The sequence below is a fragment of the Vombatus ursinus genome, unplaced genomic scaffold, assembly GCF_900497805.2.
Source record: "Vombatus ursinus unplaced genomic scaffold, bare-nosed wombat genome assembly UNPS02014830.1, whole genome shotgun sequence".
Classification (NCBI taxonomy): domain Eukaryota; kingdom Metazoa; phylum Chordata; class Mammalia; order Diprotodontia; family Vombatidae; genus Vombatus; species Vombatus ursinus.
The window spans coordinates 11,572,771-11,595,932 of NW_020954608.1; the positions used below are offsets into that span (position 1 = coordinate 11,572,771).

At 33.7% G+C, this 23,162-nt stretch overlaps 1 protein-coding gene across 4 annotated transcripts in view; it reads left to right on the top strand.

The window, feature by feature from the left end:
- The window catches only part of SRPK2 (SRSF protein kinase 2), a 231,247-nt gene that overhangs the window by 61,647 nt on the left and 146,438 nt on the right, over nucleotides 1-23,162 (top strand). Inside the window, exon 1 of one of the 4 annotated variants that reach the window (XM_027838509.1) lies at nucleotides 8,612-8,861. The exons of the other annotated variants lie outside the window; for them this stretch is intronic. Within the exon in view, the coding sequence (XP_027694310.1) occupies nucleotides 8,824-8,861 (38 nt within the window). The 5' untranslated portion in view covers nucleotides 8,612-8,823. Of the gene's footprint in view, nucleotides 1-8,611; nucleotides 8,862-23,162 lie in introns of those variants that run through there. 4 annotated transcript variants of the gene reach the window in all.

The window sequence follows — 23,162 nt, forward strand, 5'->3', positions numbered from 1 at the left end:
ATACTTGATAGTACATTTTGAATGCAGCCCAATTAGGGTTCCCCCATCAGTTAAAGGCTCCTCTTTATTTCATGGTTAGCAAAACAAGATAAGTTACAGAATATCTGTGCATATTCCAAAGTTTACATGGAGATTGCAACAGCTGAGCATATTGCACATACTCATAAGGACTAGACTCACTGGCTAGTTCCCCCTATACCCCAGTTACAGAGAGATCTAGGACTGTGAAGAATTGCTCTTTATCTGTGTAGTGCCAATAAGAATGGAAAATAAAAACTTGGACCAAAAAATTTAGGTGTGTGGTGGCATATCTGGGATCTGGTGGTAACCAGGAGGTGAGATGGAGATTTACTCACAACAACCTTAAGAGGTAAACAGTACAAGTATTATTATTACTGTCTATTTTACAGAGAAGGAAATTGAGGCCAAGAGGTTAAGTGACTTGCTCAAGGCACAGAGTTAGTGAGATGATACATTGGAAAGAATGATGGATTTGGAATTAGAATTAGATGGAATTTGGATCTTGGGAAGATAGAATGGATTGTAGTAGTGGTGGTAGTAGTGGTAGTAGTAGTAGCAGCAGCAATAGAAGTAGTTAGTAGCAGTAGTAGTAGAAGAAGTATGGAAGAAGTAGCAGAGCAGGAGTGGGGAGAAGAGGGAGGAGGAAGTGATAGTAGCAGCAGCAGCAGCAGCAGCAGTAGTAGTAAAGTAGTACTACTACTGTCTCTCCTCCCTCCCACTATCTCTCTGCTCTTTTTTCTCTATCATTTTATTGTCTGGAAACATACTAATGCAGATGGCATCTTAGAGTCCTAGACATTGCCTCGATCATTGAGAGTTTTAGTGACTTGTTAGCATGTCAGAAGAAGGTTCCTGACTTTGAGGCTGATTTTTTTCCCAACATAATGATACTGCTTGCCAGTGCTTTTATTCTTTTACAACTATCTTTGGCAATTTAATGGATGTCATATGATATCTCAGTTTTTAAAATTACACTTTTCTAATTACTAGGGAATCTTAATAATTTTTCAGTTGATTATCAATATTTTGTGTCATTAATATGTAGAAATGCCTTTCATATTATTTGGCCATTTTGATCTAAGATGATATATCTTATTCTTAGAAATTTGTGTGAATTCCTGAGTGGTTTTTTTGTTAGATTTTTATAATGCTGCTAGATACTTTGGTGGACTTGATTTCATCTCTGTGTTCTCTTCAGTGGTTCAGATTGTGACTTTGTCCTGGGGAAATCTTGTCTGTGTTCTCTTGTGAATCTTCCATGGGGGTGGGTCTACTCAACATGCTGAGTGGTTTCCTTTATGTTTACAACACTTGTATAACTCTGGGCAAGTTACTTAATCCTTCTCAGCCTCAGTTTCCTTATCTATAAAGTGGGCAAAGTAATAGCATCAACCTCAGAGTTGTTGTGAAGATCTAATGATATAATATATGTATAGTTCTTTGCAGACCTTAAGAGCTCTGTATAAATTCTAGCTATTGTTATCGTCATCATCATTATCATCATTAATATTATGAATACAATTAGAACAGTTGTACTGTTCATAAGCTGTCCATTTCTTTTACTACATTATTGCCTGATTTAGTTTTCTGCTTATATATCTTTATGATAGGACAATCTAGATTGCTGTCTTCCTATTTAGTTTTGAGGTATCTACCAAGATACCACAAATAATGATGAACTAGTTTTAGGGGTTGTCTATCCAATAACCAGCCTATGTAAAGGTACAGAGATGGGAGATGGATGATGTGTGAGGAACAGCAGAAAAATTAGTTTGGGTGGATTGAAGAATGTGTGAAGAGGAGTAACATATAATAAACTTAAGTAATGCCGATTGCTTTGGAAACTGTAAAGTGCTATATAAATGTTAGCTACTATTGTTATTAGTGTTATAAAGAGTACTAAGTTTAGAGAGGTATGTGGAACTGGGTTGTAAAGCAGTTTTAATGCCAAGCTTTCTTGTAAACATATTTTTTCCTCTCCTGATTTTCACTGTTTTATGAAGTAATACTGTTCCTAATCCTCTATTTCCCTCCATAAGATTTAAAATAAAAAAAAAAATCAGCTAAGAACTGACTCCTTACCCTCCAACCTCTCCCCCAGATGTGAACATAAGAAAAACCAAACCAATTAAAACATATATAGTCAATCAGAACAGATCTCCAAGTTGGCCATATCCTCAAAATATTTATCTCATTCTTCATTCAGAGTCTTTTATCTCTTTCTATCAGGAGGTGAGTAGCATGTTTAGCTGATTAGTCCTCTGGAATCCTGGGTAGTCATTGTGTTGATAAGAGTTTAGCACAATAGTATGCCATCATATTTATATACCATAATATGTTCACTCATTCCTTAATTTATGGGCACCCCTCAGATTCCCATTCTTTACCTCCTCAAAAAGATATATATATATAAATATATATATATATATATATATTTTTTTTTTCCTGCAAAGCAGTTGGGGTTGACTTGCCCAGGGTCACACAGCTAATAAGTTTCATGTCTGGTCTGAGACCGGATTTGAACTCAGGTCCTCCTGACTCCCAGGCTGGTGCTATATCCACTGCACCACCTGGCTGTCCCGAAAAGCTGTATTTTGTATGTCCTTAGTGTTTGTTTTGTTTAGGATTAATCCTTCCCTTAATTTACCCTACTAATTTGCCCTTCCTCCTTCTCCCTTTCCCTCCTATTTTCTTGTTGAGTGAAATATATTTCTGTATCCAGCTCAGTGTGTGTGTTTGGGTGTGTGTGTATGTATGTGTATATCCTTCCTTCTTTTGACCACCAGATGAGGGTGAGGTTCAAGTATTAGCTGTTCCCTTGCTTCTTCTCCCTTGTTTTTATAGATGTTTATTTGTGTACCCTGATCATGTGAGAATTTTCCTTAACCTTCCTTTCCCTTCTCCCCACTCTGAAGTGTTTCTCTCTCTCTCTATTCTTAAGATCACGAAGATATAAGAAAACCATACCTAAGCCTTGTCTAATAGAACTCTTTCTATAAACCCTGATTCTGAGAGAGTTCAGAGGGAAGACAAGTATCATCTTTCCTTATTTGAATGTAAGCAGTTTGTCCCTGTTTAGTCTGTTATCCTTGTTCATTTGTATTTACCTTTTTTATGTGTCTCTTCACTCTTGTGTTTGAACTTCAAAGTTTCTCCTCAACTCTGGTCTTTTCATCTGGAATACTTGGAAGTCCTCTGTTTCATTAAAGGTCCATTTTTCTTCTTATAGTTTTATATATAGTTTTGCTGGGTAATTTAATCTTCATTGTAGCTCATATTACTACTTCATGACTGCTAAATTATGTGTAATCCTGACTGTAGCTCTTTGATTCCTTTCTGGAAGCTTGGAGTATCCTTTTTTTTTATTTCTATTACCTGGAAGCTCTGAATTTTGGCTTGGGAGTTTTTATTTTGAGGTTTCTTCAGTATGTGATCTGTGGATTCTTTATATTTCCACATTGTCCTCTGGTTCTAAGAGATGTGGACAGTTTTGAGATTTCTTGAAATAGAATGTCTAAGCTCCTTTTTTTGGTCATGGAATTCAAATAGTCCAGTGATTCATAAATTTCTTTCTCCTTGATCAGTTTTCCAGGTCAGATGTTTTTTGCAATGAGATACTTTCTTCTATTTTTTTTTCCTGCCCTTTGACTTAGTTTTAATATTTCTTGTTGCATCATAAAGTCCTTGGCTTCTGTTTCGTCCATCCTGATTTTCAAGGAGTTTGTTGTTTAGGTGAGGTTTTGAACCTCTTATGCCAAAGTGTTCATTCCCTTTCTGATTCTTTCTTTCATAGCTCTTATTCCTTTTCCATTTGTTTCTTTTTTTTCCTTTTTTTTCATTTGTTTCTTTAAGTGTTCTCATTCTCTCTATAAAAAAAATTTAAACTCTTAAAAAAATTCTCAAATTTTCTCTTCCAGGAATTCTGGTTGAATTTGTGCCCAAGTTGTAATTTGCTTTGAGGCTTTGCTTGTATATGTTTTAGAGTAATCTTTTCTATTTGTGTCTTGAACATCCCTGTCACCATTATCTGTTTTACAGGTCAGTTCTTTATTTTTTTGTTATGAGATACCTTATACTTTCTTCTATTTTTTCAACCTTTTAACTTTGTTTTACTATTTCTTGTTGTGAAATGAAACTGTTGGCTTCTTTTTGGTCCAGTCTAATTTTTACGGTATTTGTCGCTTAGGCAAGATTTTGGACCTTTTGTGCCAAGCTCTTCCAATTCTTTCTTCCATGATTCTCATTTCTTTTTTCTTCAAGTGTTCTCATTCTATCTATAAAATAATTTAAAAATGTTTTTTTTTAAAGTCTTGCTTTACTCTTTCTAGGAATTCTAGTTGAATTTGTACCAAAGCAATGTTTTCCTTTGAGGCTTTGCTAGTAATTTTTTTTTGAGTTATTTTCTTCTGAATTTGGGTCTTGAGCGTCCCTATCACCTAATAGCTTTTAATAAGGGAATTATTTTTTTGTTTGCTCATTCTTTTAGCCAGTTTCATGGCTGGACTTGATGTTACAGTGAGGCACTGTGTATTTCTTGTTGCTGCTTTCCCTCAGTGTTTTGTTATTGCAGGATCTCAGGGATGGACTAGGGACCTGCAAACTTTCATTGCTCCCAAAGTGACCTGATTCAGGGCAGAGTGTGAGAGATGTTCAGTAACGCTAGCCTCTCTGCTCTCCTGTGAAGAAAACGCTCCATAGCTGGGTTCTGGGCAGTTTCTCTCGCTGAATCCCATGCCTGGAATGCTCTCTTTCCTCATTTCCACCTACTGGCTTTCCTGGCTTCCTTTAAGTCCCAACTAAAATCCCATCTTTTATAGAAAGTCTTTCCCAGCCCCTCTTAATTCTATCTTCCCTTTCTTATTTACTTCTAATTTATTTATCCTTTATGTATACTTATATATACATTTTCCTTCATGGAATATAAGCTCCCCAAGGGCAGGGATTGTTTTGTTTTTGTTCTCATCTCCCCAGTGCCTCTTAATAAAAGGCCTGTTGGTTGAGTGACTGATTTGGGCTAATTATTTTACTTGTTAAAGGGGTGGGCCAAATAATCTTTAAGGTTTCCCTCTAATTCCAACAATGCAGGTAACCATCCCTAGAAAATCAATAAGTTCTTTAGCTTTAAACAGATTACATGATTTTATAATTGTCTGGTCAATTAATACTAAAGAAATGAACTAGGACAGAAATTCAAGGTATGCTATTGCTGAAGTATAACATGAATGGAGTAGGGTATAGCAGTGGCTACAAAGGGTATGAAGATATAAACACGATGAGCATCTTTGTATTTGTGGGTATACCTGGGTACTCCATTTTCTCTTCAGGGACACCATAATGAAATATCATATACCAGTGGGGCACTGCACAGCTACATGCTGTGTTGATTGGACTTTTCTGAATATTTGGAGCCCTTGTTGGTTTTTAGTTTCTCAGTGTACATGTTGCCAAGGTGTAGTCATTATGATTATATGCCAGTTGGGTAGCATGGATTTAAGGTGAGAGCATTTCTTTCTAGCATTTGTAAAGTTGTTTAGAATTACAGTATGACTGTGCCATCTATTTTTTTTTCTATAGACTTTTATAATTTAATGCTTCAGTCAGGCTTAGGAAAGATCTGGACCTGTAGTTTCGTTGTTGTAGGAAGCTAGCCTGAGGCAAGGCAATTTCCTCTACCAGTACAGAACTAAAACTGTTCTGCAATTATAATCTTAGAGAATTTTCTGGAGTACTTAAGAGATTGAGTGACTTGCTTGAGATCACAAGGCCTGTATGTTTTGGAGGCAAGACTTGAACCTAGCACTGTGTTATAATATGTTAAGATCTCTTCTTTTGTTATCAATGGGATGTTTCTTTCTCACAAAAGGGTTCTTGCTCTGGGCTCAGGTAAATGTGTTACTCCTATGGGAGCCTGAACCCAAAGAAAGGGGAGCAGGTTTTTTTCCTTAAACTGTCTAGTTCATTCTATCCCTTCCTTACCCTACCCTGCAAGTTCCAGGAAAAAAAAATCTCTTAAATAAAAATTGAGTATGGCTTATGTCTGGTGTCTCCTCATAAAGGAATTAATAGGGTCCCTTCTAGAGAAGGTACCTAGATATTAGGTATAGGACAGATATTTAATTCCTCTACCCCCCAAAAGAAACACCGTAAACGAAATACTCAGAAGCACATGTTGACAAATGGTTAAAACATGAAACAGTATAAAACATGAAATGGTGTGCCATCACTTCTGTTGTACTTTGTAGGGGACTTAAAGAGAACTTTGTGGGACTGCACTTCAGATCAGCCCTGTACAAGAAATTCAGAAGTCCAGGTCTTCTGGCCAGCCGTGCGTGGCTCTTTAGTCATTTCAGCTTCAGAATCTTCCTAGCAGTGGTGCCCTTCTGAGAATTGTACCTGAACATTATTTACTGGGCAGCCAGCCCTCTTCACTTCTTGAATTTAGCTGTAACTGACAGAGTGCTAGTAAACACAGCTCCAGGATCTCTGGTAACCTGGGCTCAAGGAAAGAAACACAAAGCAGAAGAGACACCCTGGGACCTGAGGTATTGTCTCAGTTTTGGCTAGGCAAGTACATATTATTACTTTTATGAGTGCAATTACTATTGCTAAGGGTTTGGTGGCAGAGGAGAGGTTAGGGGGTAGGGTGGGGTGAAGAAAGGCACTTGAAGTCCAAGGGGCTATATCGAAAGATAACCAGGAAACTGTCTTTCCTTACTCTGAATATACCCCATGTAGTGGGCTCAAAAGGTTCATTTGTCAAACAGCTTTGATAGCACACTGGGTTATAGGGATACTCGAGGACCAACCAGGGGCCCCTGGTTATGCTTGTCCTTTAGTGAGGGGCCAGAATGTATCCCTTTCTATGGAACCAGCGTACACATGCATCCATTACCGTGCCTGGTACCTCTGTACAGCAATCAGGGATTTCCCTGATGATGCCAGTTTCGCTTATACATATACTTACACATATTACATTAGTTTAACCCTTTTGCCTTTATTAGAATAAAAAAATGTTAAACCTTTTAAAAATATTTGACCTTCCTATTTGTGAAGTTATGTTTAGTCACTGTCTTGAAAGTGAACGAAAATTTGGGCATTTTTATAAACAACAGTACAAAAATAACAGAGTTAAAATTTATAATTCTGAATTTTAATACCATAAAAAGAATCCTATGCAATTCTGTAATTATTTTTATTATTTATTTCCCCATTTCTTCTGAATCTTTTACTAGAGTGTGTGAGTCCAGATTCAGGTATCTTTGAAGATTTTAAGATTTGTTTTGCAGGTATTGTTTTTCTCTAAACTTCTCTTCTTTCTCCAAGAATTCCTCTCATCCTTGCTTTTTGTTTTTTAAAAAAGTACTATATTAAGAGATCTGCTTTGAAGTTTTAAAATATTTCAGTAAAATTCTGTTGAATGTTTACTTTGTGATCTTTGTAATATGAAAATATACTTTGAATGATTTTTCAGAGAAAAATTATTTATGTATTTAGAGAGTTGCCTGGGGCTCTGACAGGTTAAGCAACTTGTCCATAGTTTCACAGTATGTGCAAAAAAAAAAAATAAAGCTATAGTTATACATGTATAATGTATATTAAAATTCAATATGCAATATATAACATAATTATTCACTGAATCCAAGCATGTATATATGCAATTTATTTATTTTCTCTACTTCCTTTTTCTCTCTGTTCACGTATATATGCAATCTAGTTATTTTTCTCTCTATATATTGATACATATTGATATGTGTAATCTATATAGAAATAAATAGAAAAATAGATTCATATCTGTATTGATATATATCATAAATATCTATGTAGAGAAAATGAGTAAATTCCATGTATTGCATATATATACATGTGTATCTTATATATACACATATATGCATGCTTGAATTCAGTGAATTTCTTGCAAGACACTAGATTTTTTTCTTCCTCTTTTTTTACATTGTTCTTGTTCTCTACCTACCCTTTCCCAATTCAGGATAAGGAATTATCTTTAAATAAAATTGAACCAGCATTTACATTTCTCTTCTGGATGGCATTGTCAGTCTTTTCCTAAAAGGCAAAGTATAATATATCAGCTCATTTACTTGGGCTTCCTGTTCTCTGGTCCTGTATTGAGCCAGAAGGAGGGGGTAGAACTCTTAAGGTATAAAATGAGAAATCGTTCAACTGGTATGTTTGAAAATGCTACATTGTACATAATTTTAATTGTGGGCAAACAGGGAACTGTAATCCTTGTTCATCCTTTTTTTTTTTATTCTATAAACTGGAATACGGATTTAATATTTTATTCTTAAGCAACAAAAATGATTCACAGAGCCATATTTTTCAGGTCTTGTGAAATGGAGGCAGCTAAGGGATGACTATATATGTGTTCCTGTCTAGAACTTAATTACTTAGTCTCTGGGAGCTATTTGGTCGACTCTTTGTGTAATTTACAATTTGTCCTTTGAATTGAAATTTGCAGAAACCAGAATTGTCTTGTAAATTTATGTCAGTTCAACCTTAAAAGAGAAAACACCCCCCTGCTTAAAAGAAATGGTACTTCCTGCTTTCATAAACAGTCATGTGCATAGTTTAGCAAGGCCTGATGCCTCTGGAGCTTTTTCCTTTATAGCACCATTGAATCACAGTCTTTACAGAAGTACTGCGAATCTTGTGGCCTCATTCTGAACAAAAGGGATTAGAGAAGAAAAATCTCTTGATAAAAGACTTTGGATAGCAAGGGCAGGCAATCTTGGTTGTGAATATTTTCTGATTTTTCCAGAAATCAAGCAGAAGATTGAGCTGCTGATGTCAGTTAACTCTGAGAAGTCGTCCTCTTCAGAAAGGTACAGCTACATCTCTTGCATGAACAATTAATGGTGTAGCACTGCTAAGAAGCAAACCAGTATATTTTTTTCTTGTCAAGTTTGATATAATGTATTTTATTGTATTCTGGTTTTTTGTGTTGTATTTATATTGGTCAAACTGTTCTTTTTTTGCAGAGGATTATGGATTTTTTTTAAACAAATAGTGAAATCCAACCAGCTGCAGCATGCAAATGACTATATAGCATACTGCTGGTTTATGTATAGCAGACATTGAAACCTTAAAACATTTTTCTTTAACAATAAAGAATTCCTTGGTTTCTTCCAAAAATTGCCAGCATTAGATTTTTTTTCTTCCTTTATTTTTAGGGGGCTGGTACACAATTACTAAGGTTATCTGTTAAATCTTGGTTGAAAAAATTGAGTTTTTTGTCGTGCTAAACATGTTGTTATATGGAAAGGGAGTGCCCTTTGTAAATAGCTTAGGAATTGCAAACCCACAGATTAGTCACATTCTGTGAGATAGATATGATGCTTCTTCAAGTCTGTGCTAGGAAATGGAACAGTCACTGCATGCGGTAATGGTTTATGCCTGCAGGTAAGGACAAAATGACTCAGAAGTATTTTTTAAAGCAATTATTTCACCTGTCAATCAAATGATTATACTTTTAAGTAGATATTTCACATTTATTTAATATTTTGCTACATGAAGTAGAACCAAGAAATTTTTGTTTTGGAACTGAAATAAAGCTGTAGCGATTATCTTGGTATAATAAGTAGTAAAATGGATTTGCTACTGTTTACCAGAAATATGTATACTAAACAGTATTACATATTCAGAGTATTAAAGAAGTTATGTTGTTTTCCTTTATCATATTTATTATATACTGAATATTGATATTTTGCAATTGAATAGCAAGCTATTTATTTTTTTGGGGGGGCAGTAAATTATGTATTTTTGTATTTTTTTGAACTGCAGAAACATAAGTAGTTTAAAATTAAAAATAATTAAATACCTTAGGCAAAATGCTTGAAGATATAATGTATTCATAAAGGGGATTTAATTTAATGAAGTAGTATATAAAGAGTAGTCTTTTAGACAAAATGATCACTTTAAATGAATTAATTAGTAGAATGAGGAGGTGAGTTTGTGTCCTTAGACTAAGACACTGCATAAATTTCTTATGTGATTAAAAAACATAGTTGAATAAATAGGGAAAATGGTGGGAATTTTGTTGTCCTTTTCTGGAGATTAGAGTTTGACGTGATGATTTTCTTTTCTAAAATAAAAAAAAAATTCAGAAGGTTTGTTTCTTGCACATTTCTCACTTCAGATCTGTGTCTAGCCATAAGATATTAAACATTCTGTTTTCTGAGGGGAAAAAACCAATCTTATGTCCTGTGACTGTGGTGCCAGTAAAATGGTGGTGATCGGAGGATATGAAGATTGAGGGTGGGGGGGAGGTTCAGTAGTGAGGAAGATAGGTGCCAACTGTTATTAGAGCTTTGGATAATAGGAACAAGGTTCATGATTGGTTGATATTGATAGCAGGTAATATATTACCTTTTTGGAGGAACATGAATTCTTTAAAGAAACTTGTTGAATAGAGTGAATGATTGCCACTGAGAGAGAAATTAGGAATGGCTGAAATATTTCTGGGTTAAGTGTATTGTAGGAAAACAAGGTATTAAAAATAATTTGTTAACTGAATAGTTCATATTGCTGCCTAGTCTCTTATTGTAATCTCGAGGAAAGAGTGAAAATATGTAGTTATGATCACATTTAGAAATTAAGCACAATGTATATACAATACTTGGCACATAATTTTCCTTGAGCTATTTTTTAAAGTGGTTAAACAAAAGAGTTTATATGTCAAATACTTTTTTTTTTTTATAAAAACTCACTTATTAGATAATAAATTGAAAATAAAGTAGTTTGTGGTTGGTCTAGATACCATAGTAAACATTATTTTGTGATCAGACCTGGCTTGTCAGATTTCTTTTCAAGCATCTAAGGTGAAAAAAAGGAAACAAGCATGAAAATAGGAAATCTAGAGAAAGATCAAGAGAATTTTAAGTGCTTGACTTCATGTAAAAAACAAGGAAATTCAGATGACTTGAAACTTTTAATGATGCATTGTGCTCAGGAATTTTGTAGCTTTAACTATTTTTACAGGGCTATCTATAAAAATTTTCATAAATGCGTCTCCCATTTTTCTTTACTTTTACAGTATAAAAATTTCTGAGTTAAAATCTTTGCTTTAATATTATTCTTTTCCAAGTTGGTGATGTTGGAGATAGGGCATTAGTCTTAAAGGCAGTTACATTTGGAATTTACATCAGTATTGGGCAAGCTTCCATTGTGTATATTAGGAAGATTGGTGATAAAACTTTTGACTTTTTGAAGGAAATTGTAGCCATGGTGGTGACTCTTTGAAGAGACCAAAAATCATCATTTTATACAATCAGTATTATTTCCTGTGAAGGAAGAGATAATCCTTTATTATTGTAGAGATTGAAATAAAGACATCAACATCCTCAAACTTAAAAATTTTCTATATAAAATCTGGAAGTTTCTGCATCATGAACCTCATGCTTTTTGTGCCACAAATTTCTACTTAGAAAGATTGACAGTGTTGAGGAAAGTAGGTAAAAATGAAATTAATTGTGACTGAGAAATAATAAAAGAAGAAAATTGTTTTTTCCTCATTATTCTTTAGAAGAATTATTGATTTTTTAAAAAGCAAATTTTATTGATTTTTTTACATTACCAAAATTTCCCCTAATATCCCATTTCCTCCTGCTCCCAAGAGAAACCACCCCATATAACAGATATTTTTTAAAGACGAAAAAGAGAAAACATTGGCAAAATTGATTAATATATCTAAAAAGTCTGAAAAAATGAGCCAATGTACCAAAATTGTGAACCTCTCCTTTCTGAAAAGGGGTGTAGTTGGCGTGTCTTCTTTGATGTCATACTTGTTCTGAGTAATTTTGCATCATTCGCTTTTAATTTTTCTTGTGTATGTTTCTTTCTGTTTACATTGTTGTAGTCTTTGTATATGTCGTTTTTTGTCTCTACTTACTTCACTCAGCATCAGTTTGGATAGATCTTTCCAACCTTCTCTGTATTCCTCACAGAGGTTATTTCTTACAGCACAATAACATTCCATTGTTTTCATGTACCACAATTTGTTTAGTCATTTCCCAGTCAATGGGCATCCAATTTATTTCTAATTATTTTCTATAAACAAGAATATTGTCATATATATATATACACACACATATATATACACATGTATATGTATATCTGTATGTTTGTGTGTATGTACCTTTTTCATAGCAATCATCTTTTGGTATCAGCGTCATAGTGCAATCTCTGATTCAAAGAATATGTATATTTTAGCCATTTGATTTGCATAATTCCAGGTTGCTTTCAAAAATGGTTATACTGATTCACAGCTACACCAACAATACACTAGAGTACTTATCTTCCTATAATTCTTGTAACATTAAATATTCCCGTATTTTGTAATTTTTGCCAATTTGCATGGTATGCAGTATGCCAGTTTCTTAGGATTATTTTGATTTTAATTTCTGTTATTATTAGTTATTTGGAGCATTTTTTCATATGGTTCTTAATAATTTGCACTTTTTTGAGAATTGTTGGTATTTGAACACTTATCAATAGATAAGTAATGGCTTTTGATCATGTGTTTGTATGTGTGTGCCTATATAATGTATGTGTATATATGTATATATCTGTTAATTGTTCTTATGCTTTGGATACCAAACATTTTTTAGAGAGATTTGTCAAAAAAAATTTCCCCCCCCATTTGACTGCTTCCCATCTTATCCTAGGTACATTAATTTTTTTTTTGCATGTAGAAACTGAAGTTTAGTGTCATCAAAGTTATCTATTATACCCTTAGTAATTGCCTTTAACTCTTGTTTGGTTAAGAATATATGTCCTTCCCATAGCTATGAAAGGTATATGACTTTTTTCTATTTTTCTTATGGTATGATCTTTATTATTAAGGTCATGTATCCATTTAGAATGTATTGTGAAATGATGTAAGGTATTGGATGAAGCCTAATTTCTGCCAGACTACTCTCCCGTTTTCCAAACAGATTTTGTTAAATAGGGAATTCTTCCCTAAGTACTTTATATTTTCTGGTTACTGAACACTGCATAGTCTGCTCCTTTTATCTACCTCTCTGTTTTTAAACTAATGATTTAAAAAAAAAATTAATTTATTTTGAATAATCAACAGTCACTTCCATAAGCTTTTGAATTTTAAATGTTTTTCTCCCTCCCTCCCCAAGATGGCACGAAATTTGATATAGGCTATACATATACATTCCTATTAAACATATTTTCACATTAGTGATGTTGTGAGAATTAGAACTAATAGGAGGAACCACCAGAAAGAGGAAACAACACAATAGAAGAAAAAAAAACAGCAAATAGTATGCTTCAATCTGCATTCAAACTCCATAGTTCTTTCTTTGGATGTGGAAAGCATTTTCCATCATGAGACCTTTGGAGATGTCCTAGATCCTTTTATTGCTGAGAAGGGTTAAGTCTATCAATATTAGTCATCGCACAACGTGGCTGTTACTGTGTACGATGTTCTCCTGGTTCTGCTTACTTCACTCAGCATCAGTCCATATAAGTCTTTCCAGGTTTTTCTGAAGTCAACCTGTTCATCATTTCTTATAGCACAATAGTATTCCATTACATTCGTATACCACAACTTGTTCAGCCATTCCCCAGTTGATGGGCATCTTTTCAATTTCCAATTCTTTGCCACCACAAAAAGAGCTTTTATAAATATTTTTGTACACGTAGGTCCTTTTCCCATTTGTATTATCTCTTTGGGATACAGCCGTAGAGGTGCTATTGCTGGGTCAAAGGGTATACACATTTTTATAGCCCTTTGGGCATATAAACTAATGATTATGATCAGGGTTCAGATAATATTGTAGTATTGAAGGGATTACATCAACACCTTCAGATATAAACATTTTCGATATAAAATCTAAAAATTTTATGTTTTACTTCCAAATTACTCCCTCCTCCATAGAATCCTGCCTTGTAAAAAAGAAACCCATTAAGATAATCAACATAAATCATTGTACAAATCTGGATTTATAGTTCATGTAACATTTTGTAACCATAGATCACACCTTTTTACCAACAGTAATGAAATGTGTGATAAATCAATATTGGTAGTTACCTTGATCTGAAATCTCATGTCTGTTAATGTTTTTTTTTTTTTTTATCATGATCAATGTGGATATTCTCTCGGTTCTGCTTAATTACTTTATTCTGCAATAGTTCATAAAAGTTCCCCCATTATTTCTGAGTTATTCTATTCATTAGCTTGTTCTACCATTTCCCAATTGATGGGAATCTATTTACTCCCCCCAAAAATTTTTGCTGTGACTATTTTGGTATATATAGGACCATTGTGTTTGTCTTTAATATTCTTAGGTTATATGCCCAATAGTCTTCTTGAGCAAATGAACAATTTAGTTGCTTTTCTGGTATAATCCAAATTGTATTCTATAATACTTTGAGCACTTCCTAATTCTACCAGTTTTTCTTTATAAAAAATTCAAAATTTTTTTTAATTTTGTAAGTTTTAAATTCTCTTCCTCCACTCCTGCCCTACCCATTGAGAAAGCAAGAAAATGCTACCCATTATACATATAAAGTTATGGAAAACATTTCCACATGAGTTATGTTGTGAAAAAAAGCAAGAAAAAACATGCTTCAATCTGTCCTCAGAGGCCATCAGGTCTCCCTCTGGAGATAGATAACATTTTTCATCATGAGTCCTCAGGAGTTGTTGTGAATCGTTGTACTGATCAAAGTAGCTAAGTCTTTCACATTTGGTTATTGTTACACTATTGCTGTTACTGTGTATAGTGCTTTCTTGGTTCTCCTCACTTTACTTTGCCTCAGTTCGTACGTCTTCCCAGGTTTTTTTGAAATCATCCACATTTGTCATTTCTTGAGTCATAATAGTATTCCACCACTATCATATGCCATAATTTGTTCAGTCTTTTCACAGTTGATAGGCATTCCCTCAGTTTTTAATTCCTTGTCACCGCAAAAAGAGCTGCTATAAATGTTCTTGTATATATGAGTCCTTTAACTTTTTCTTTACTCTCTTGTTGGTGAAGAATTAATAGCGATATTGCTGGGTCAAAGGGTCTGCAAAGTTTCATAACCCTTTGGGCCTAATTCCAAGTAGTCCTCCAGGATGGTGGGACTAGTTCACAGTTCTACCAAGAATACATTAGTGTACCTATTTTTTGACACCCTCACCAACATTTGTCGTTTTCCTTTTCTATCATTTTAGACAATCTGATGGGTATGTAGTGTTCCCTTAAAGTTGTCTTAATTTGCATTTCTCTAGTTATTAGTGATTTGGAGATTTTTTTCATGTAACTATTGATAGCTTTGATTTCCTCTTCTGAAAATTGCTCATTCATATCCTTTGACCATTTATCAATGGGATAATAGATCTTATTTTTATACATGTTAATCAGTTCCCTACATATTTGCGAAATGAGACCTGTATCAGATACTTACTGTAATTTTTCTCCTCTTAGATTTCTTTTTTCCTTTTAATTTTGACTGCATTGGTTTTGTTAATTCAAAACCTTTTGACTTTAACGTAATCAAAATTATCCATTCTATCTCCTTTGATATTCTCTATTTTTTTTGTTTAATCTTGAATTCTTATATTCATAGATCTGACAGTTAATTTTTTTCGGTGCTCCTCTCATTTGCTTTTGATCTCCTTCTTTATATCTAAATAATGTACTCATTTTGAACTTATTTTGGTACACAGTGTGAGATGTTGGGCTATGCTTGATTTCTGCCATACTACTTTACGGTTTTCCCAGCAGTCTTTTTTGAATAGTGAGTTCTTGTCCCAGTTACTTAGATTTCTGGGTTTATCAAATAATAGCTTATTGTGCTCATTTGCTTCTATATATTATGTACCTACTGTATTCCATTGATCAACCACTGTATTTCTTATTCAGTACCAAACTGTTTTGATGATTACTGCTTTCTAGTATAGTTTAAGACCTGATGCTGCTAGGCCTCTTTCCTTCACTTTTTTCCCCCATTAATTCTCTTAATATTCTTGACCTTTTTGTTCCTTCAGATGATTTTGTTATTTTTCCTAGCTCTATAAACTAATTCTTTAGTAGATTGATTAGTACAGCACTGAATAAGCAAACTAATTTAGGTAGAAATTGTTACTTTTCTTATATTAGTTTGGCCTACTTATGAGCAATTAATAAAAATTTTCACAGTTGTTGAGATCTGTGTTTGTGTGAGAAGTATTTTTGTAATTGTTGTCATATAGTTCTGTGGATATCCTTAGCAGGTAGACTCCCAAGTATTTTATATTGTTTATATATATTATAAATAAATATATATTATTTTTTTTGTGGAATTTCTCTTCCTATCTCTTCCTGCTGGGTTTTGTTGGTAATATATAGAAATGCTGGTGATTTGTTTGAGTTTATTTTATATCCTACAACTTTGCTAAAGTTGTTAAATCTTTTGACCAGTTTTAGTTGATTCTTTTGGTTCTCTAAAAATACTATCATATTATCTGCAGAAAGTGATAATTTTGTTTTCTCATTCCCTATGCTTATTCCTTCAATTTCTTTTTCTTGTCTTATTGCTATAACTAGCATTTCTAGTAGAAAATTTAACAACACTGGTGATGATGGATATCCTTGCTTCACTCCTGATCTAACTGGAAGGACTTCTTGATTTTAGAATAGATACTGCTTATTTTATGAAAAGTGCCATTTATACCTAAGCTTTCTAGTTTTTTTAAAAAAATAGGAATAATTATTATATCTTGTCAAGCTTTTTCTGAGTCTATTAATATAATCATATGATTTTTGTTGTTTTTCGTACTGCTATGATGAGTTATGCTTATACTTTTCCTAATATTGAGCCAGCCCTGCATTTCTGCTAAAAATCCAGCCTGGTGATATTAGCTTTGTGATATATTGCTATAATCTCTTTGCTGTTATATTATTTAAAATATTTGTTTCAATTTTCATTAGGGAAGTTGGTCTATAGTTTTCTTTCTCTATTTTTGCTCTCTGTGGTTTAGGTATCGAAATTATATTTGTGTCATAGAAGAAGTTTTGTGAGACTCCTTCTTTACCTATTTTTTTCAAACTGTATAGAATTGGAATTAATGGTTATTTAAATGTTTGGTAGAATTAACTTGTAAATCCATTTGATCCTGTTTTTTTTTTTTGAGGTCATTTATGGCTTTTGACGATTTCCTTTTCTAAAGTAGGGTTATTTAAATATTCTTTTTTCTTTTCAGTTAATTTGGGTAATTTATATTTTTGTAAATATTGATTATCATTTTATTGGTCTAAAGTTGGGCAAAATAGCTCCTAATAATAGGTTTAATTTCATCTTGATTGGGTGTGCATTTACCCTTTTCATTTTTGAGGCTAATTTGGTTTTCTTCTTTTAAAAAAAAATCAAATAGCCAGTGGTTTATCTATTTTATTTTTTTCTATAAAAGCACCTCCTAGTTTTATTTATTGGTTGGATTGATTTTTTTTCCTTTCAATTTTATTAATCTCTCCTATGATTCTTAGCATTTGTCTTTTGTTGTTTACTTGGGGTTTTAAAATTTGTTGTTTTTCTAGTTTTTTTTAGTTGAATGCTGAATTTATTACTCTAATCTTTCTTTTATTGATGTAAACATTTATAGATATAAATTTTCCCCTTTAAAGTACTGCTTTTGCTACATCCCACCAAATTTGTTCTATTGTCTCATTGTTGTCATTATCTTTAATGAAATTATTGCATTTGTCTGTGATTTGTTCTTCAAATTTGTTCCTCAATTTGTTCGTTCTTTGTGATTAGATTATGTAGTTTCCAATTAATTTTTAAACTGTACTTCAAAGGCCCTTTATTGAATGTAATTTTTATTATGTTATGATCAGAGAAGACTGATTTTAATACTTTTGCTTTTGCTGCAGTGGGGTTTTATGTCCTAATATATGGTCAGTTTTTGTGAAAGGTGTCATGCATAACAGAGAAAAAGGTATACTCCTCTCTATTCACATTCAAAATTGTGGGTAAAGTGAGGTCCCTCACTGGTATAGTTTTACTGTTTATTTCCTCCTCTAATTTATTGAACTTCAAGAATTTAGAAGATATACCATTTGGTGCATATGTGTTTAGTATTGATATTAATTCATTGTCTGTGGTACCTTTTAGCAAAATATATTTTCCCTGAATATTCCTTTTGCATAGGTCTGTTTTTGCTTTTTCTGAAGTTATGGCTCCTACCCCTGCCGTTTTTTCTTCAGTTGATGCATATAATAGTTTCTGTTCCAGCCCTTTATTTTAACTCTGTGTTTCTTTTGGTTTTAGTGTGTGTCTTGTAAACAACATATTGCTCTAGTCTTGTTTTTAATTCATTCTGCTATCCTCTTCTATTTTATGGGTGAATTCATCCCATTCACATTCACAGTTATAACTGCTAATTGTGTATTTCCTTCCATCCTATTTTTTCTCTTTCTCTCTCTCTCTCTCTCACCATCCCATTTGAAGTCTGTTTTGCTTCTGACCACTGTCTTCTTTAATCTGTTCTCTTTCTTATGCCCTTTCTCTCTGTCCTCTCTCTCTCTGTCTTTCTCTCCCTCTCTCTCTCTCTCTCTTTCATACCATCCCATTTCAAAAATCTGTTTTGCTTCTGAACATTGCCTCCTTTAATCTATCCTCTTTCTTATGCTCTTTCCCCTTTCTTTTATAACCTCCTTCTGCTACTTTCCTGTTGGGTAAGGTGAATTTCTATACTCAACTATATGGATATAGGTTTCTTTCATTGAACCAGCATTCCCTTCTCCCATTTTCTCCTTCATTGTAAAAACTCTTCCTTGCATGCCTGTTTTATGTGAGATAACTTTCTGTATTCTTTCTTTCACTTCTTCTTTCTCATCCTTCTAGTCTTTTTTTGAGATCATCCCAACATAATAGACGCACAGTCAAACTTTCTGTTTAAAGAGACTCTTTGTAACTGTCCTAATGATGATACTGTTCTTTAGGGATTAAATGTATCATTTTCTCATATGAAAATATAAACCGTTTAACCTTGTTTAATCATTATAATTTCTCATGTTTGTATTCTTTTCTTGAGTCTTTGTGTTTGATTGTCAAATTTTCTATTCAGATCTGGTCGTTTCATCATGTCTTCTATTTAATTAAACTTCTATTTTCCTCTCTGTAGGATTATACTTAGTTTTGTTGGGTAGGTTATTCTTGGTTGTAATCTTAGCTCCTTTGCCTTCCAGAAAATCATGTTCCAAGCTTTCCATACCTTTTTAGTGATATTTGCTAGGTCTTTTATGATCCTGACCTTGGTTCTACAGTATTTGAATGGTTTCTTTGACTGTTCGCAAATTTTTCTCAATATTCCTGGGAATTTTCATTTTGAAATTTCTTTCAGGAGGTTACTGGTGGATTTTTTTCAATTTCTTATTTGCCCTTTGATTCTAAGATATACATGTAGTTTTCCTTTATAATTTCTTGAAATAGGATGTCTCATTTTTAAAAAGAAATTATGGTTTTCAGATAGTCAAATAATTCTTAAGTTATTTCTCTTCAATCTATTTTCTGGATCAGTTTTTTTTCTTATATTTCATATTTTCTTTTTCTTTTTTTTTTTAAGCCTTGACTTTGTTTTATTGTTTCTTGATTTTTCATGTGGTCATCAGCTTCTATTTGGCCAATTCTGATTTGGGACGAATTATTTTCTTTAGTGAGGTTTTGTACTTTTTTTTTTTTTTTTTTTTTTTACCATTTGGCTAATTCTGATTTTTAAGGAGTTTTTTCTTCAATATATTTTGTCTTTCTTTCACCAAGCTCTTAATTCTCTTTTCATATTTGACAGCGCTTATTTTTCCAGTTTTTCCTTTATTCCTCTTATTTAATTTTTAAAATAATTTTTTGCTTTAAAAAAACCAAAACCTCTTTCTTTAGTTCTTCTAGGAATTCTTGTTTAACTTATGTCCAGCCTGCATTTTTCTTTAAGGCTTTACTTGTAGATGTTTTTAATTGTCTTCTTGGTTTATGTCTTGAGCTTCCCTCTCACCTCTTTTATGGTTAGGTTCTTTCTTTGTTTGCTCATTTCTCTAGCCTACTTCTTCACTTTGGATTTTATGTTAAAGTTGGGTCCTTCTCACTTCTGGGGGAATAACTGGCCTGAGATTCTGTCTGTTTTGTCCTATTTTCTTGATCTGGGAGCCTCTAAATTTTTGGTATCTCCAAAGTGGTGTGATCCATAGAGAAGTGTAGTCACAGCACTCTTGGTCTGTGCTCTGCTCTTATTCAGGTAGGGCCTTTGATACCATGTGATTCCCATTGCTCTGCAACTGCAACCTTGAAATGGGTAATATGTGACAGAGCTGCCAGATGTCACCTGACTTTGCTCCTAGGGTTAGAACAAGCACCCCCTGGGATCTCCTGCTAACCATGTGTGTAGTACCCTTACTTTCCATGGACACTGGTGCTGCTGCTGCTTTCACCATTGTTACTTACCATTCCCTGCTTGATGCTATATTCACTCTCTGCCATACCCCATACCCTTCAATAATGTACCCCAGCCCCTATCCCAGTGTCTGCAGACTTCTTTCTTCTGTCTTCCTGAGCTATCTTGGGCTGAAAAAATGCCTTCCTATGACTTTTTTTTTTTTTTTTTTTTGCGCATTCAGAATTCTGTTCAGTGTTTCATTTTATAGAAGAGGTTTTGGGAGAGGTTTAGTAGTTGTGACCTTTTACTGTACCATCTTGACTCTGCCTTTTCTCACCGTATTCTTTTTCAAACAATATTCATTCATTGCTAAACAGCGTCACATTCCTTTTTTATAGCAACTAGGGAAAAACGGCATAATCTCTGGTCTCAAGAAGCCTAGAATCTGAGACATTGAGACTCAACTATTTTATCCCCTTCTACTAAGAAAAAAAGAATGTGATTTGATAACAGAGTTCTAAAGTTATTTTTCGTGACTACCTTAAAAGATATTGTATATAATCTTAAGGGGTATGTAATTTAAAATTCCCAAATTAAAAATAAAAAGAGAAGAATGCAGCACAGGTCAGTGCAGTTTCTATTTTAAATTATGCCTCAAGTAAGCATGGGAAATGTTTTTTAGGAAATGCTGTTAGTGCTGTCTAAAATTTGAATGGGTTTCCTTTGAGGAGGAGTTAGTGGGTTCTTTTTCAGTAGAAGGCTTTATGTGAAGTCTGCATGATAACTTGTTAGATATGTTGTATGTGGGATTATTCAGGTACAGATTGGACGAATGACCTCTGATATTGTTTGATTCCAACACTCATATAAACATTTTTTTAAAAATACATTTTGATGTTGGGTGTGGGAGGGAGGAAATTCTGCTTACAGAATATTTAAATGACGGGCATAGAACATTTGATAAATAAGAAGAGAACAACAAAATTATTGTTTTCCATATTATCAGCTGTTCCTTTGAGAGACAGAATGGCATATTGGATAGAGGTCAGGTCTTACAATCTGGAAGACCTAGGCTCAAGTCCTCTTTCTGACATGTGTTAGCTTTATGACTATGTACAAGTCATTTAACCTTTCAGTACCTTAGTAACTTGTTAAGACAATGCAAATTTTCACTGGTAGAAGGAGTTTTGCAACAGAAATTTCCTATATCAAAAGTCATAATTCTGGACCAAAAAATATTGTTGATAATTAAGCAAGTGACATTAATTTAGAGGAAAGAGAAAGACAATATGATGATGCCTGTTTATTGTTGGAAACCTACTGTAGGTTTTCAAACAATTGAATTTCATAGGATCATAGAATTAGACCTGGATCTAGGGAAACATCTTAGTCTAGGGGTGGACCAAGGAGGAATCAAAGCCACATGTGGTCCTGTAGGTTCTCAGGTGCAGCCCTTTGACTGAATCATAGAACAAACCCCTTAATAAAAGGATTTGTTCTATGAAGTTTGGATTCAGTCAAAGGGCCACACTTGAGGACCTAGAGGGCCCCATGTAGGCTTCAGGCCTCATGTTTCCCACCTCTGAAGTTCAACCATTTCATTTTACAGATGAGGAGGCTGAGACCCAGGGAGGTAAAGACTTGCCCAAGTAATAGATGATTTTCCTAGGTTTTTTGACTCCAAATTCATTGCTTTTTCCTTGCGATATACTAACTCTCTAGTTTTGTAATAAATTTCAAGGTGGAGATTTTTTAACAAAGAAAGTATGTAAGCTTGGTAGTTATTAATTTGAAGCTGATTCAAAGCATATGGGATGGATAATGGTAAATCAGAATTTAGAGGAACTGGGAGAGAGGGGGTGGAGGGAGAGACTAAGAAAATTTTGCTTTACTGTGGAGGAGGAATGGGAGTGGGTGGTAGATAAGATAGAGGTGATATAATGTGGGATTTGAAACTAAAGACAAACAAGGAATTTGAAGGAAGTAATGTACTATAAGTACAGCAGGCAGAATGTTAAGTTTTGCAGCAGATTTTTAATTGAATGGGATTGATACTGTAGGGTGGTAGAGAGAATAAGATTATTCACATATGACCAAAATGAATACTTTTACTAAAGCTACTGATCAATAAATCCTTATTTGGATATCTGTGTAGTATGGAAACATTCCTGGGTTCTCTGTAGTTCTGCTGGTAGAGCATATTATCTGTGTAGGCATTGCTAAGACAGAAAGGCTTCTAGTATATACTTTGTAACTCAATGTGTGTGACACACTTATGTAGCATATATATACATATATACATGTACATATATCTCATATACACATGTGCACACATTTATATACATATACCTACACACATGTGAATTTGTGTGTGTAATTTTTTCTGAGGACCAGATAATCTAAGTTCAGTGAGATTCATCATGAAACTTTGCCTATCAGGTGATCTTTTTCTGTTTACTCATGACCTTTTACTAGGCCTAGAAGAGTTGTGAGTGACCTGAATTGGTAGAGGAAGTACTCACACTGATGCACTCATGAATCTCTGAAGTTAGAAGACAAAGAAAATTAAAATTCAATAAAATTTTTTCCAGCACCTATTGGGTATGAGACATTGATTGTCCTAGGTGCTGAAAATATAATGGTGTATATGATACATCTATTTACAAGGGGATTGCAATGTAATGGTAAAGATATGTAAATAATTAATTGTGATAAAAGGGAGAGGGAGATAAATGTAAAGGAAAGGCTCAGGACAAGTACTGTAAGAAATTCAAAA